At 42.2% G+C, this 16,566-nt stretch overlaps 2 protein-coding genes across 2 annotated transcripts in view; one reads left to right on the forward strand and one right to left on the reverse strand.

Moving 5' to 3' along the window:
• The window catches only part of nbeab (neurobeachin b), a 251,897-nt gene that overhangs the window by 52,085 nt on the left and 183,246 nt on the right, over window positions 1-16,566 (reverse strand). Inside the window, 1 exon segment of the mRNA XM_030109360.1 lies at window positions 12,086-12,222. Within this exon segment, the coding sequence (XP_029965220.1) occupies window positions 12,086-12,222 (137 nt within the window).
• Window positions 9,024-11,365, forward strand: mab21l1 (mab-21-like 1). The gene has a single exon (XM_030109350.1). It carries the CDS (start codon window positions 9,591-9,593, stop codon window positions 10,668-10,670), a length of 1,080 nt encoding a protein of 359 aa, XP_029965210.1. The 5' UTR covers window positions 9,024-9,590; the 3' UTR covers window positions 10,671-11,365.

Genomic DNA, 16,566 nt, shown 5'->3' on the forward strand with positions numbered 1-16,566 from the left:
CTTAACCTGATCATGAGGAAAACGGAGTTAGATGATCTGAAAAAGCTTGCAGCTTTGTAACAAAAAGAGAAATTGCTGAAAAGATCAGAATGTTAGCCACATATTGCTAAATAAATCTCCTGCAGAACAGCAGTGCAGCCTGAGAGAGAGGCGAAGCAGACACACGTGAGGGATCGGATAATTGGTACCACCTGAGAAACCAATGTAACCACAGTGTCAGATTATCCCGCGACCCGGCCTTCAGGATTACGGAAAAGATCATCGGTGCTCCACAAACAGTCTGAATGACTCACCGGGGCACAGGACCCCTCACCACACATTAAAGAGAGCAGCCTTTAGCCAGGACCTGGAGGAACTCCCTAAAAATACCCTTAAAGGATCCGACCTGCAGCGTGAAGTCCCCATGCATGACCCTTATTAAACTCCTAATTGGATTGAGGGCCCCAAGAAAAAAAAAAAAAATCCAACATTGTTCATTCAGTGGAGATTTTTCTTTAACATTCCTTCCAGTAGTTTGCGTCTTCAACAATAACATTCAAGCTCATGTCAGCGAAAACTTTTTGAATCCTTTTCAAAACACAACCAGATTTTCCCAAAATAGGAGTATAAGTTTTTCACCTTTTCTTTTAGAGCAAAGCACTATTTGATTTTCACTGGGTGCAAGTGACAGGCTGAAACAAAGCCCAGCGCTGCCCATTGTAGAGCCTTTCACCGCTGTAATGGTCTTAAAATGGCTACAAGCAGGGAGCTTTTCAGCGGTGACCGGCCCGCTCGGCTCTGCCATTTATATCCCGGGCGAACCGCGTACGGAGCGGGAACTCCGGAGGTCAGCTGATGAGTGAATGAGGGGGCCGAGTTCGCTCACACACTCAGCCGTCTCAAGACTATCGGTAACCTGGAGAAGTTCCCAACGCATTCAGCGCTAATTATAAAGAATAAATAGTTCCATAACAACAACATCAATCACCTTCATTATGAAAAACGGCGTAATGACAATAATTACAATAATATCTCATTAAGAGAAAGAATAAGAGACAGGGGAGAATTAATAGCAGACAGGTGTACAACACACCGCAATTATGGAACCTGAAATTAGTTCATTGCCTCGAGGCAAACAGAAGAGAAAGGGGAGGCTGTGTGTGTGTGTGTGTGTGTGTGTGTATGTGTGTGTATGAGAGGGAGAGTGTTGGGTGTGGAGGAGCTGTTTTCAGGGCTGAGAGTGGGACTGATAGAGAGAGTCTCACTGACGAAAAAAAAAAGAAGGAATTGCAAATAAGCAAACAAAAATGTCTTAAATGTGTAAATTAGAGGGAAAAATAAGAGGGAAAAGCAGCTTTTCCCTGCAGACTGCTGCCTTAGATGAGAAGGGAGCAGCGAAACGTGATCAAGGGGAGCCGTGGAGCGGTGCGGCAGGCGTCAAGATGAGCACTCAGCCAGCGAGTGGCAGCTTCTCCTTTTCCAGTCAATCATTCATTACAGAGCCAAGTGCTGTGGAGGAGTGCCTCCTCTTTTTGACCTATCATATTACTGCCTCTGTAAACTCCTAATCCTCCCTTCGTTAGATGGTGTCAACAGCCGACATGCTCTCACCCTGCAGCCGCGCTCGCTGCTCAGACACCTCCCGAGCCCTGCCAAGACCACAAAACTGACACCCTAATAAAACCGTTTGAAATTTAACAAGGTAGAACGGCACAACTTCATCCGTCTATTTATAGCACCTCCTTCCTTTCTGCCAGTTTTTCTAATTGTCAAAAACGACTAACTTTTTTTGTCCGGGTTTAAACACAAATTCCAGTTTAGTGTAACATTTTTTTTTTTTTTTAAAAGTCCCAACTTCACCTCCTGAGTGGTGGCTGGAGCGAAAGTGCTGCTTTTGTGTGTGTTTGTCTGTTGCCTTGAGGCTGCTCCTGAGCAGGTGAAAGCCTGCAGGCGGGAACCTGCACATCAGCACTTCTTCGTCCATCACGGATGGCTCTTTCACGGAGACCCCGTCTCCCGAGCCGCTCTAATAGAGCCCGCTGAGATGACTGCAATAATGAGTCCAGCAGATGAAAGCCCAGCAGGACAAAGCAACATTCAGATACATCTCCACACACACACACACACATTCACACACTGGGGAACCAGTCCTGGACTCACAGTGTGAATGTTGTTATTTAGGTAAACAAAAGAATGGGATGCGGACGGGAAAAACAGATGAGGCATCTCCGTTTTGGCAGGAGTCCAGAAATAAAGGAGCTGCTGAAAATGCCATGTGGATCACAAACAACAGAAAACTATCAAGTTAATCAGAAAGCAGCGTCCCAACATGTCAAACACCCGGCTGTCCCTCAGTCACATGCGTTAGTGGACGGACCCGGACTCACGAAAACACACACAGATCCATGTGTGCTGAAGTTTAGGTTGGCTCCCAATTTAAAATGACAGATACCAGATAGTGGAAACTCAAGCAGACGACAACACTGATTTGGGACGGTTCTGACTTTAGCTGAGTGTGACACTGACACGGCGTAACCATCACACATGAGTGAAGGCCAGTAAACCTAATATCCCCGGTTTCCTAATGACATGTAGCACATCAGCCTTTGTCGTGGCAGCGGATCTTAAAATACCATACCTTATTGGGAATATATATGTAAATTTGTGTGATAAAGTTTGTCACACCTACCACATAACACGCTTTGAGAGACGTTAATTACCATATAAAATAAGCAATTGGCATCCCACCCCATATGTCCCACTTTTTCCTGGTGAGGAAGATGGAAAAGAGGTGGGGTAGATTTGATTGTGACATGCTCCACGTCTGTGCTCCACAATGTGTGGCTTTGCCAGTAACAGGGTAATATTCAGCACGGCTCACCACAACCAGAACTAATGAAAGTAGACAAAATGTCTCTGCTGCCATCTTTGTCTAGCATCCGCTCAGGGTGAGCCTCCCCTCTCTCTCTCCTTTTCACCTCCCCTCTTTCCCCTCGCTCTTGAAGGGAGGGTGACAGCAGCATAAAATGGTGGCGAGTAAATGTGCCTTCCATGTGGCAGCAGCGGAGGGGGTGACAGGCCAGGCTGGGGCCGCTGCTATCAGCAGAGTGTGGCTGTTGCTTTGAACAGGCTGGATGGTGGCCACGCAGGATCAGGGCCCGGCTCAGGAGACACCAGCCGGCACAAAAAACAAGTGGCTCCACATCAAATCAAGGAAAAAACAAAACCGTGAGCACTTTGACCAGAACAAACTTCTTGTTTGGGAAGATTTATAATACAGCAGACAGTAGTAAAGCACATTTCTGCATATTTTAACACTTATGTCCATAAACAGGTCAAAATAGACCAACTTTGACCTAAAATGTTGGTCTACTGCAAGGTCTTGAATGTTTATCACTATGTTTTTAACTCGTTGTTTGACTGCATCTTAACTGTTCATTCTGTTCAGTGACCCTGAATGCCCTAAAAGGAGCTGTTAAACAAAATGCTAAATGTTTTAGTTTTTTTAATCAAGTTAACTCAAATTAAGAAAAAAAAAAAAAATCAGATTTTAACACTTTTGTTCCATTACTGGAAATTTCTGTCCCCTCTCTACTCACACAGGATTTAGATTCACAAGTGTGGCTTAAATGGGTAAAATTTTAGTGATGCTCAAATTTGATAATTCACTATCATTTGCTCACATCTGATCTACCTCCGGGCATGTCACTGATGATTTTCACTCAAAACAAGTGAATTTTCAATAACAGTTTCCCCACTATTCAAAACATAAGAAATTAATCCTTTATTAATATATTTTAGGATGTGAGGGAATAGGCCTGTGAAGATATAAATCTAAGTTATAGATAAATGAATTAGTTATGCACAAGAATGGTTAATCCAAGTTGTAAATATTGAAGAAATGTGTTAAAGACATTGTAAAATCTTTAAAAACAAACCTTTGATTTCCTGCTGTATGCACTTTCAAATCACACTCTGAACATAATACATGGAATATTTAAGTGTCTCCATCCACGCGTGAAGCTACTGAACAAAGCAAACTTCTTTCATCCGGCAATTAGAGGCTGAGCGGTCCGGCTGGTTGTTAGTTAACCCGGAGCTCTGAGGATGATGAAGTAAGGGCATAAATCACCCAGTGAAACAAGGCAGACTCCTCCGATTCATTAATGGAAATGATCTGTCAATATGCTGGAGTCAATTCGCACGTGTCAGCTGGGCTCGGCGCACAATGGGCCGGCCAACTTATGAACTCCCTGCACCACTCCAACGAGTCCATAAAACAACTGGCAGCGCCGCTGGGGAGCACCCCGAGACACCACCCTCTTGCACAGACCACCAGATGACACAGATGGGGCGAAACCAAACAAAGACGAGACTCCCTTTGTAGAGAGAGGGACCCCTTTCAAAAGCCATTCATGCAACAAATTGGGGAAATCTGGCCATGCAGCACTCTGCGTTTGCTCTTTTATTAGCGTGAGCCTTACGTCACAGTAAGTGAAATCAGATTTATGGCTCTCCGCTACAAAGGTGGTTAAAATCAAGCACACTTCAGGAAAAAAAAAAAACGGGGGAAAAAAAATTAAAGCCATGTTAACAAACAAGAGTTTAGCTCTGTTAACCAGAAACAGACTGTTTTACATGAGTTATACGCCTTCTCAATGTTTTACTACATTTTTCCATCAAGCCCGAGCTACAGAAAAGCTAATGACTGAAAAAAAAAACAAAAAAAAAAAAACACAGGCACAATGTAGTGACTTTCTGGAATCACAAACACTCACTGCTATTAATATCAGTCCGAGGTACTGCAGAGGTAGCAAACAGCATCGAGCTTTATTGGATTCAAAGGCAGCCCATCAGTTAGGGAGGGTTATTTCCATGTAGGTCATTAAATATGTGCACACAAGCTTTCTCTTGTTAGGCCCTCTGCATTTTTCTTTTCTTGTTCTTCCTCAGCTGCACACTCGCACTGCTGCAGCAATCTGCATAGAGAGACATTTGTCATCATTAGCCCTGCACTGACAGTTGGCACCCGGCACCTCAGATCTCCAAGACCGGCAATTATGAACCCTTCATCCCTTATTTAGGCAACATCACCTAATTTCATCACGGGCCTCACCAACAGCATTCGATTACCAATACTTCCAAAAAACTATAGGATAATGCCCCGGATTCTTCCCCTGGCTTTGTTCTCTTTGCTTCAGTGTGCTCCTTCTGCTCTCTCACATGACATGTGCGAGGGAGCTGTGTTCAGTCAGAGCTTTGAAATGTTCAGACACAAGGGCTGTAGAGAGGATTCTACATGAGCATCATGAGGTCAGTGAGCAGATGATTACAGATGGTCGACGTCTCGACGTTACACATTAAGATTAATAACGCCACGGTGGCTGAATGGTCCCTTAGTGGACAAATAAGGTAAAAAGTCAACAATGATAATCCGAATAATCTTTAGTAAGCATTTATAAATTCAAAAGAATTCAACAGAAAGGCATATTTAAGATTTGAAACAATACAAAAGGTGAAATTTATCTGCCAGTCCTGATTAAATAAAGAGTGTAAAGTACGACAGCAGCACCGTGCTGCTCTCTGCCACCATGCGTGTGAAGTGATGGAAAAAGTGCACTGAACTCCACCTCAGCCTGCATTTTCCATTTCCTGTCACAAACAGGACATTTATTGGATACTTTGGCAAAACCAAACTTAAATTGTATTCATGCTAAATTCATGCAAATACATGCATGTAATTTATCACCAGGGCTGACAAGCGTACCATATTGCAGAGGGGAGGGGTGAAGGGCCAAATGAAGCTGAGACAATCAATTAAGTTTCATTAATTTACTCTTTTCCTCACCTTTTCTTCCTCAAAATATCCCATCAAGCCTGAACATTTGGAGATTTGCGCGGCTCAGAGAGTGTCTGAGTGCCTCCGGCCATGTGGTGCATCCTCCTGACTTATCCAAATGAGGTTGCTTGTACACAGTGGAGTCTAAAACAAATGAATGGATGCAATCCAAAGGGGGTCCGCAGTTAGGCTCCAGGCCCAAAAATTAACTGGCCTCCTACAGAGATGCCATATTGCATAGAATAATAACGCTGCGTTATTAAAAATCTCAATGACAATTCCATTTTCTGACAAACAACATTACAGGAAATGTGTCATTGTGAGTGACTTTCCCATGTGTGTATTGTTTCTCACAGTTCGAGAGTCACATCTCTGAAGTGTCACTTCTTTTAATCTGATTCATACAGACACATGTCATCCTATTAAATCCACTTTAACTAATCTGCACATTAAGTTGGGAGCTAGATAGAAAATTCCCTTTGTATTGGATATGACTTAAGAGTTTCATTAAAGAGAAAATAAAACTGAAATGTAATGAGAAACCATATGTCAGACCTTATTTGTTCTTCTGTAATAGGATTATTATAATAATAAAACACCGTCCAGAATTATAATTCCACTTAGAAGACTGTCGGCCAAAAAAGAAAAAAAAAAAGGAGGTCTTGATCCAGCTTAAAGATCAACTAAATGCTATAATGTGAAAAATTGAAACTTAAAATCAACATTATATATGTGTTAATACAGAGCTACAAAAGATGGGTGTGGTTAAAGAATATAATCAACCTGTATTTTAATTTAATTTGGTGGCGCGTACTATTTTTGATCAAACTTAATAAGAGTAAATTAACACACATGCTGATTAAAAGCAGCCGAATGAGGAGAATATGATAGAAAAATGAAGGAACTTTCACATGACGACTTTGGCGCCACATACAGAGATGATTTAAATTCAGCCAAAGCGCAGGCGGCACCATCAAAGAGCAACTACGCCATCAGACGAGTCCCACTGAACTTGTGTCTGTCCATGTTAACAGGACTATCAGTCTTGGAAGAAGAAAGGGGAGAGAAAAAATGGCGGGGAGAAAATGAATAAGTGTAGAGGCATGCTGTGGAAACAAAGAGGCCTTCAAAACAGGGTCACATGCTCGTGCAAAATTAGGGGAAGTGGAAGTCATTGTGTTGATTTACACGACCGTGCATGCATTTTGCTGGCTCAGAAATAGGCCTGTACTGGAATCACTGCTCCATATATCAGACGGGAGGGCCTCCCGCCGCCTGGCGGGACGGTGGAATAAACAACAAAGGTTGTAGTGGTGAAGATACGGCTGAGAAGATTGGATCATCCACAGGCCGGACCTGACAAACTGCTGGAGTCATGGGACTGCCGAGCAGGTTGAGTTACTGTGAGATCCGTGCGGCCACATGCTTTAGATTAAGAGGTGATAATCTCAATGAAAATCCCCCCTCCTATCACGCACGGAGATGGTCAAAGGCCGGGGCACAAACTCCAGAGGTGCAACTGGATTCAGAGGTATCTCGACTTGGAGCAAGATAGCCTGCAAAGTGAGGCTTGTCTGGTTTCAATAAAAGCCAAGTACCTGCTGAGCCACAGACAGTGGGAGAGGGAGAGGGGAAGACGATAAAAGCCTGAGGAGGCAAGAGACCTTCAGCTACCTCTCACCGCATGAAAACCTTCTCTAATGTCGACTATATTCTTTCAAAATATGTCAACAAGAATAAAAATGTTGCTTCATGAAATTTAATCAGATTTACACATGATAAAACTTTAAACTTTAAGGAGAGATATTTTATCTAATTTTAGAACAAACCTTGATCATATCCAACCCTCATCTCTGAAATAACACGTGCTACTCAATATCTGTATTTTTCTGCCTAGTAACAGTGTGAAATTATCAGTGAAGCGTGCCAAGCAGCTACTGGCAGTGTGTTCATGACAGGCTGCGAGGATAATGGGAGTCACCTATCTATCAAGGTCCTTCCCGCACACTCCACCGCCTCCACGTCGAGCCGGAGCTGACGAGCAGCGCTTTGCCCCCATAATGTCTGGTCATATGCAGCACCGACTGGAGCAGGGATGAGTGTAAATGCCTTTGTGTTCCTTATCTGATCCGTGCAGCGTCATCTTTTTGAAGTACTCTTCAAAGCCTGCAACGGTACCTTTGTGAGATGGAGTGCCAGTGCAATGATGAGAGCCAGAGGAGGTTTACATGCAAGATGCCTCTATTGGGAATCATGGAACCATCAACACCCACCATAACACTTTGGAATAATCGGCATTTATTAAGCTTCTTTTTTCTTTTTGAACAGTAATATATGCTAAATGTTTTTTTTTTCCCATTGTTATTTCAATATTCTATTATTACTTTTAGCAGATTGTAAAACACTTAGAGATAACTTAGGTTATTTGAATAATTAAGTGGATTAATCAACAATAAATATTAATTTACATAATGTTTATTTATTGCAAGAATGTTAAAAATAAAAGAGTAATGCAACACAACTATTACAATCTAATCAATTCCTCTGTTATTAGTGAACAAAATTAAACATTTAAAATTCTAATCAAGACATAAATATTAAAATTACAAAAGTAGTACAGTTGGTTCTTTAATAGAGCAAATTAGTTACAAGACTGAAAAACACAAACATGCTGAAATATTTTTAGGCAAATTGAAAAAAAACTCTTTTGTAATACACTTGTTACATAAACTGTTACAATGTTATAAGTTCTTCTGATGAAAAAAAATCATCTATATATTAAAAAAAAACTCTGTAAAAATCACAACTGCATTTCCCGTTTCCAGGGAAAAAAAAAAAACGTTGAATAACCAAAAAGTCAAGAATCAAACTAAACCTAAAAAACATTTTTGGTAATTAAACATATGTGCGTATTTTATCTAAAATCCGGATTCAAGAACAAAACGCACTAAAACTTAAAAAAAAAGAAAGAAAAATCCTGACTATAAAACGACCACATATAACTTCTCCTCGTTTTTAATTTTACCCGAAGTGCCAAATATAAAAGAAAAAACCCATCTAAGTATATTAAACATTTGTAATGCTAAACACATCTACACCCACCGACTGTTTTACATTTGATTTAATAGATCGGGGTTAAAAAAAAAAAAAAAAGCTGAAGATAAAATCCAGAAAAAGCAGAGTAACGCGGTAAAACTATTTTTTTCTCTCGCCTCAAAATCGTAGGTGTACTTCCGCTCCTCGACATACTACCTCTACTGGTACTCTTTACTTGTATCTAACACCCGGGGATGAATTTGTTTTCGATAAACTGCGGTGACGCACTGAGCAGCCATTGGACATCTCGGCTTCAACTCCTCCCTTATAATAAAGAGTGTGTCTGTGTGTGTTGTAAAACACAGCAACACCGGGCGTCTGCGTCAGGACGGCACACTCCACTCTGCGCAATTACGCGGACTCCAAAGCCGGCACCGTGATCAGAGAGAGAGGCGCGCACAAAAAAAAAGGAGATTTTATTTCATCCAAATGGACTTTTAATCCTGATATTCTTAACATTTGGAGGATTCGCTTCAATGCAGCTGTGAATGTTGTGATATGCTGATTACGCATGTGCTCCGCGCACATCTTTAAATAGTTGTCTTATAAATAGACTTTTTTTTTCTTTTTAAATAGCTCTCTTTCTTCTCTAAAATTGGCTCCCGTACAAACAGCCGCGTTGGATCCGTCGGCTTACTGCGAGACTCCGGTGTACAACCCGGATCTCTGCCCCAATATGATAGCCGCGCAGGCAAAGTTGGTGTATCACCTCAACAAATACTACAACGAGAAATGTCAGTCTCGAAAGGCTGCCATCTCCAAGACCATCCGGGAGGTGTGCAAGGTGGTGTCGGATGTCCTGAAGGAGGTGGAGGTGCAGGAGCCGCGCTTCATCAGCTCTCTCAGTGAAATGGATAATCGCTTCGAGGGACTGGAGGTCATTTCGCCCACCGAGTTCGAGGTCGTGCTCTATCTGAATCAGATGGGAGTCTTCAACTTCGTGGACGACGGCTCCCTGCCGGGCTGCGCCGTGCTCAAGCTCAGCGACGGCCGCAAGAGAAGCATGTCTCTCTGGGTAGAATTCATCACAGCCTCCGGTTACCTCTCGGCGCGCAAGATCCGCTCCAGATTTCAGACGCTGGTCGCGCAGGCGGTCGACAAATGCAGCTACAGAGATGTTGTCAAAATGGTCGCGGACACCAGCGAGGTGAAGCTGCGCATCAGAGACAGATACGTGGTGCAGATCACGCCGGCGTTCAAGTGCACCGGCATCTGGCCGCGGAGCGCCGCGCACTGGCCTCTGCCCCACATCCCGTGGCCGGGGCCGAACCGGGTGGCGGAGGTCAAAGCGGAGGGTTTCAATCTTTTATCCAAAGAGTGCTACTCCCTGAACGGCAAGCAGAGCTCCGCGGAGAGCGACGCCTGGGTGCTGCAGTTCGCCGAGGCCGAGAACCGGCTGCTGCTGGGCGGCTGCAGGAAGAAGTGCCTGTCGGTGCTGAAGGCGCTGAGAGACCGGCACCTGGAGCTGCCCGGCCAGCCGCTCAACAACTACCACATGAAAACTTTGGTTTCCTACGAGTGCGAGAAGCATCCCAGGGAGTCGGACTGGGACGAGAACTGCCTGGGAGACCGCCTGAACGGGATACTATTGCAGCTTATTTCGTGTTTGCAGTGCAGAAGGTGCCCGCATTATTTCCTGCCCAACTTAGACCTGTTCCAGGGAAAACCTCACTCCGCCCTGGAGAACGCAGCCAAACAGACTTGGCGACTGGCGAGAGAAATACTGACCAACCCCAAAAGCTTGGAGAAACTCTGAGGTAACTAAATAATCCTGAGTTCACCTCGTCTTAAAAGCGCGCTAAAGAGGCCTAAAGAGCTCTTAAAAAGGACAGAAAATATTGCCAACCAATTTACACAAGTCTTGTGAAATGTGACTATCCTCTGTTGTTGAATTTTATTTTATTTTATTTTTTTGGCCTAGCCTCTTCAAACATGATTTTTCATAATTTTATACAATTTCTTTTGCAATCCTCCCTGTGCACCTCTCGGTGTGGATATTTTAAAATCCCTGGCTGCAGCTCGGTTGCCTAAATCCTACATTTCCTTAAATGCTTTAAAATAAAGCCCCGTGATAGATTAAAAAAAAAGAACCTTTTGGAAAAAAATTAAAACACACATCTGTACATTTTATACTGTAAATACATTCATAGATTGTGATTCAAGTGGTCTGAAATTGTGAATGTTGTTCTGTGACGCGTAAATAGGATCCACCTGTTTAAATCTGAACTCTTTTTTTCTTTATTTATACATCATCAGTGGTAGTCTGAATCACCTGTTCCAATGGACATTTTCTATTTTCTTTAAAGTTTACATTTTGATGGTACATGACATTTGTTACATTGAAAACATTCCATCGATTTTACTTGAATTAATATTATTTAAAGGACTCGAACTTTTTTTTTGAGTTGATGTTTTTCTCTACCATGCTTAGGCCTACATGATTAAAAAAAATGAAAATGATAACATTTATATATAGTATATATATATATATTACAGTTTAATTGGAAAAAAATGCACTTGAAATACACTGGATTATAACATCTGTGATCTGATTTTTTTTTATTTCTGTCTTTGATCTAATTTAAAGAGCTAATAAAACGAGCTGTTTTATATTTGTGTCCCATTATGGTTTTATTAAAAGTGTATTTGACAGTAAAATAGGCCAAACATTCTTTAGGAAATTTATTTTTATCCAGGCGCTTCATATGTGCCCCTTTATGAAGGAAAAATAGCGGATTATTTCGTGCAATCATGGATTATTGTAAATAATTAGGATTTATTTCAATATTTGTCTTTGATATTAGGTGGAAAACTAGATAATAAATTGGTTGATTATATACACTGTGAAAAAATAGCAGGTGGAAACTACATTCTTTTTGTAAATATATAAAAACGCGCAGATAATCTGGCAATAGGCAACACGCAAATTAATAATAATAATAATAGAAAAGTTAATCTGGAAATAAAACATTCCAGTAAAATGGAGGGAGCCAACATCTTGCTCAAAATGTCCAAATGTTCGTTTTTCTATTTATTTATTAATTATAATTCCCAACATTAAATCTACACTAAATATTTAATGCTTTCGGTCTGTTTTTGTGAGAAGGGAAACAAACATCACATGCCACTGGCCTTAAACTTGAACTGCACACTTGCTTGCAGGTTACTTACCTTTGAGTCGACCCTTTTGAAGGCAGGGTCATCCTCATCCACCTCAAAGTAGATTTCAGTGGTGGTGATGGACAGAGTCCCCCGGGCCACGAGGACGGGGGCAACGAGCTGGGCCGGGCTGCTCAGGACCACTGGGCCTGCACGTGCACAGAGGGCAAACATCACCAGCGTGCAGGGGACGTTTTCTTTATGTCCATTAAAATGAGCAGCAGGTTAATCCTGTCAAACAGAGCGAGGTCAAGAGGCACCAAATGCTACCGGTGCGCAGACACACTGCGCGCATTTTACGCATTTTGTATTACGAAGCCACAGTCAAACTTGTCACTTTTTGGGTTGAGTTCTAAAACAAACCAAGCTTTATTTTTTATTGCAAATGTATTTTACGTGTCATAATCATCTTGTTCTGACCTTGAGTGTGAGCGAACCCAGGTTGGAACATGACGAACACCGTGCGTAAAAATAATAAAGTTACCAAGATGTATGGTGAAGATTGCATCGGCTTGCTGATACAACTTCAAAAAAGAAACAATCGAAAAAAAACATGGTTTTTTTTAAAGTTAATTAATTGATCAATCAATTTTAAATTGAATTTTTTTTAGGTGTACTTATTGCCAAGAATTTGTGAATCGGGCGACAGTGACACCAATAAAACCTCAACAATTATAACTAAACGTATAGTTCATCTTTACGCAAATATATTTATATCAAACAAGCAAATTTACTGCTGTTTTGGAGTTGGATAATATTTAGTTTTACTGTCTGTTTATGCTTCAGAATAGGCTTGTGTGTGTATTTAGGGAAATAAAAAAAATAATATCAACAAGCGGAAACCATATAGCTTACAGTTACAGTATAATGATAAAACTCAAGCCAAAAGGTGGGTTAGTGACCCCAGTCAGCTGATGATGATCACATCTTTATTTCAGCCTCCTCCCTCCTCCCTCCTCCTCCTCTTCTTCTGCTTCTTCCTCCATGTTCTCGGATCAGTGTCGCCGTGGAGCAGGCTGCTCGCCCCTCACGGTGATTTGTCTCCTCTCCACAGAAAGCCTTTCGAAATCGGGATATTTATCGATCCCTTAAAGTCCAAAGAGCCACTTTAATGTCTCATCAATCTTAATCTGCGTTCCTCGGCCAATTATGGCCGATAGTGTTACAGGAATACAAGTGGATTTGGGTCTGAACTCCCAGCGCGCCCCTTCATCGCTCTCGCTCGCAGGCTGCAGTTAAAGCCGCTCTCCCTCCCTCCCTCCCTCTCTCTCTCTCTCTCCCTCCCTCCCTGCCGCTGCTCGGGTCCATTAACGGTGATCCTATCTGCTGATGCTATCAGCACACACGATACACGTTGCTTACAAGCCTCAGAGAAGTAACCAGTAACCTCGGCTTGTTTTACTGCATGTATGATAAGGGACAGAGCATTGTAAAAAAAAACATGGAAAAAGACGTTCAGAGCGCATCCGCTTTATAATCGTAATAATGCGGCCCCCTCCTCAACCCCATGTTGGCCTACTCACCCTAAACTATTACTTAACCCACCTTCTACTAAAAATAACAGCTGAGCTATACAGACACTATAGCTTGGAGCATTAAGCCACAGCATCATTGCTCATGGGCAGGAAGAGGATTAGGAGTAATCCCCTCAGGGATCCTGCCATAATTAGGCTATATGGCATTAAAATGTTTACAGGAGAATAATGAAATTAAGGGCGAGTTACAGAGAATGAGTCACACCAAATGAGCAGTGGCTATGTGTGTGTGCACAAAGGATGAACCTCAAAGTATCTGGTTTGTTGGGCCAATTCTTTTAATAAAAATGCAAATATTTCTCCAATGACAGGCCACTTTAATGAAGTGGTGAAAAGTCTCATTTCGGTGCGGTGGGAGTTTGGGAGAACTGCTGAGAAGATGGGTATATTATTACTGCACTTCAGTGTTTAATTAATGCTTTTTTTTATTTTTGAAGCCACTTCAGAAAACCGTGTGAAGCGCGTTTCTTTCACACAAGAGCTATATAATTCATGTATATTGAGTTACGCTGGACATGCGTGTGTGTCTATACCAAAAAGCAGAATAGTTTATGTCGTCTTCCTCTCACTTCTATGATTACACAGTCAGTTTGTTGTCTTGGTTTTTCCCTCTTTCATAAACATGTCAGCACTCCAGAGATCAGAGCTCTGAATGTGGAGCTAAAATGGACCCAGAAAGGCTAAATTAAGGCAAAACAAAATGGTTGTGGCTGGCCGACCACACTTTGGGGGATACCAGCGTGGTTCCGGTCTGCCAGCAGAACACTCCGGCCTCCGCGCTGACTGTGAATGTCACACGCCTCTATTCTTCCCTCTCACATGCGATGCTCCTTCCACTGGGTTCTGGTTACAATATGTGCATATAGAAAGGTTCATTTGTGCCAGCCAAGCACAGACAGCATCCCCAGTGTTTGTTGGGGAGAAAAACTAATCATAGGTTCAGTAACCACAACTGCGTAAGCCCATGAGAGCGAGGCGCCGCCCCTCTGGCAGGAGCGGCGGCAGGCGCTGACCCAGCGGCTGGCTGGCAGGAGGAGCGCTGTTGTTGACAAGGATCGAGTCCCAGATCTCTCATTAGGCTGTTCGTGCCTGAGATTAGATACGGTACACACACAGACATCCTGGTTCAAAAAAAAAAAAAAAAAAAACACCACCAGAGCACTACAGGCTGAGGGAGCTCCCCTGAACTGAACTGAAAGTAGATTTTATTCCTTACAGTCAGTGTCCACACTCACAGTTCGATGATCTCAGCTCTCACGTCATGAATCTGTGGCTAACAGTCAGATTTTCATCATCAGCTCTCTCTCAAGAGAAATCAGTTTGTATTTGGGCCTGGAGTCTTCAGCTTGGCCGGTGCAAGGTTCATCTGACAGACAGGGAGTGTTTGGCTGCCTGCTGGCTCCGGGACAGAGAGGGGGGGCCAGTCTCCTCCTCCGAGATTCATCTGGTGGATCTTAGAGGGGATTTCACTGCTCAGCAGTGCCCTGCTTCAGACGCAGCTTCACACACTAAGCCATGATTACTGGCTAATGTACTGCTGGAACAAAGGTGTTAAAGCGGCTACCGTCTTCCAGACTTTATTCAAATATATTTAAACCAGAGACAGAAAACCAAACATCCCCCATGACACTATGGCCAGTTTAGTGTCAGCGTTTAACCTCACATGCATGAGAAAACACATGCACAGGGAGGACATGCAAACTCCACACAGAAAGGCCAGGATTCAAACACACGGCCGTCTCGCTCTGATTCGATAGGGGTAACCACTGCACCTCCATACAGCCAGGCATCTAATATTAATAAAAATCAAGGCTGTAAAACAGGGTTGCCAGACATGAGGGACAAAATCAGCCAGTCACTTAAAACTAAAACATTCCGAAATAAAGGCATGGACCCTTCATGTAAAGTCAAATAGGGTAAAGTGTATTATAATGATTACATAAAAAACAAACAAACAAAAACATAAATAAATGTTATTATTAAAACTGTGATTTCACCAACTACATAAACAAAAAAACTTCTATGGAATTACAAAGTTTGTAATTGGGGTGGGTGTGAAAATCACACTTTAACTGTTCAACACACACACACACACACACACACACACGCACAGTCTTGTATTTCTATCCTTGTGGGGACCGTCCATTGACTCCCATTCATGTCTAGCCCCTAACCCTGACCCTTACCCTAACCCTAACCCACACCACAACAAAGCCTAACCCTAAAGAAATGTTTTTGCACTTTTACTTTTTTCAGTAACAACAACATGGTCAAGAAAACACTGTTTCTCCTACTTAGGACCGGAAAAAGGTCCCCACAAGGCACATCGTTCCACGTTTTGCTATCCTTGTGGGGACATTTGGCCCCGACAAGGATAGAAATACAAGAACACACACACACACACACACACACACACACACACACACACACACACACACACACACACACACACACACACACACACACACACACACACAATCTTTATTCCTTTTGATACTTGTAGAAATAGTTCAGTTCTACTGGAAAACACAAACCTGGCAACCCAGTTACTGAGCTTCAACTTATGCTTTTATTAATGTTATACATTTTAATATTTTGGTCTTGTTTATGGTGATATGAGTTTTGTAAAGGGGGTATATAAGACTTTTCGCATTTTTCACAATGATTGATGATTAAATGATTTAGATCATTTTCGGCGACTTGGTCCATCAGCTTGTCTTTACACTTTAACGTTGCCTTACAGAGAATAAATAAGTAAAATAATAATATACTCAAGCGTTATTTAATTACAGAATAAAGACATATTGGCATATGTTTTGAGTGTAGCACATATCTTGGTGACCTCTCATAAAAAAAGCTCAAATCTGTTTACATCAAAGAGAAACGAACATAAATGCAGGACGTGTCCAGTTTGACGTCTTTTATGTGACTGAAATGTTTTCTAAAAACACTGATACA

This window comes from Salarias fasciatus, chromosome 14 (assembly GCF_902148845.1).
Source record: "Salarias fasciatus chromosome 14, fSalaFa1.1, whole genome shotgun sequence".
NCBI lineage: Eukaryota > Metazoa > Chordata > Actinopteri > Blenniiformes > Blenniidae > Salarias > Salarias fasciatus.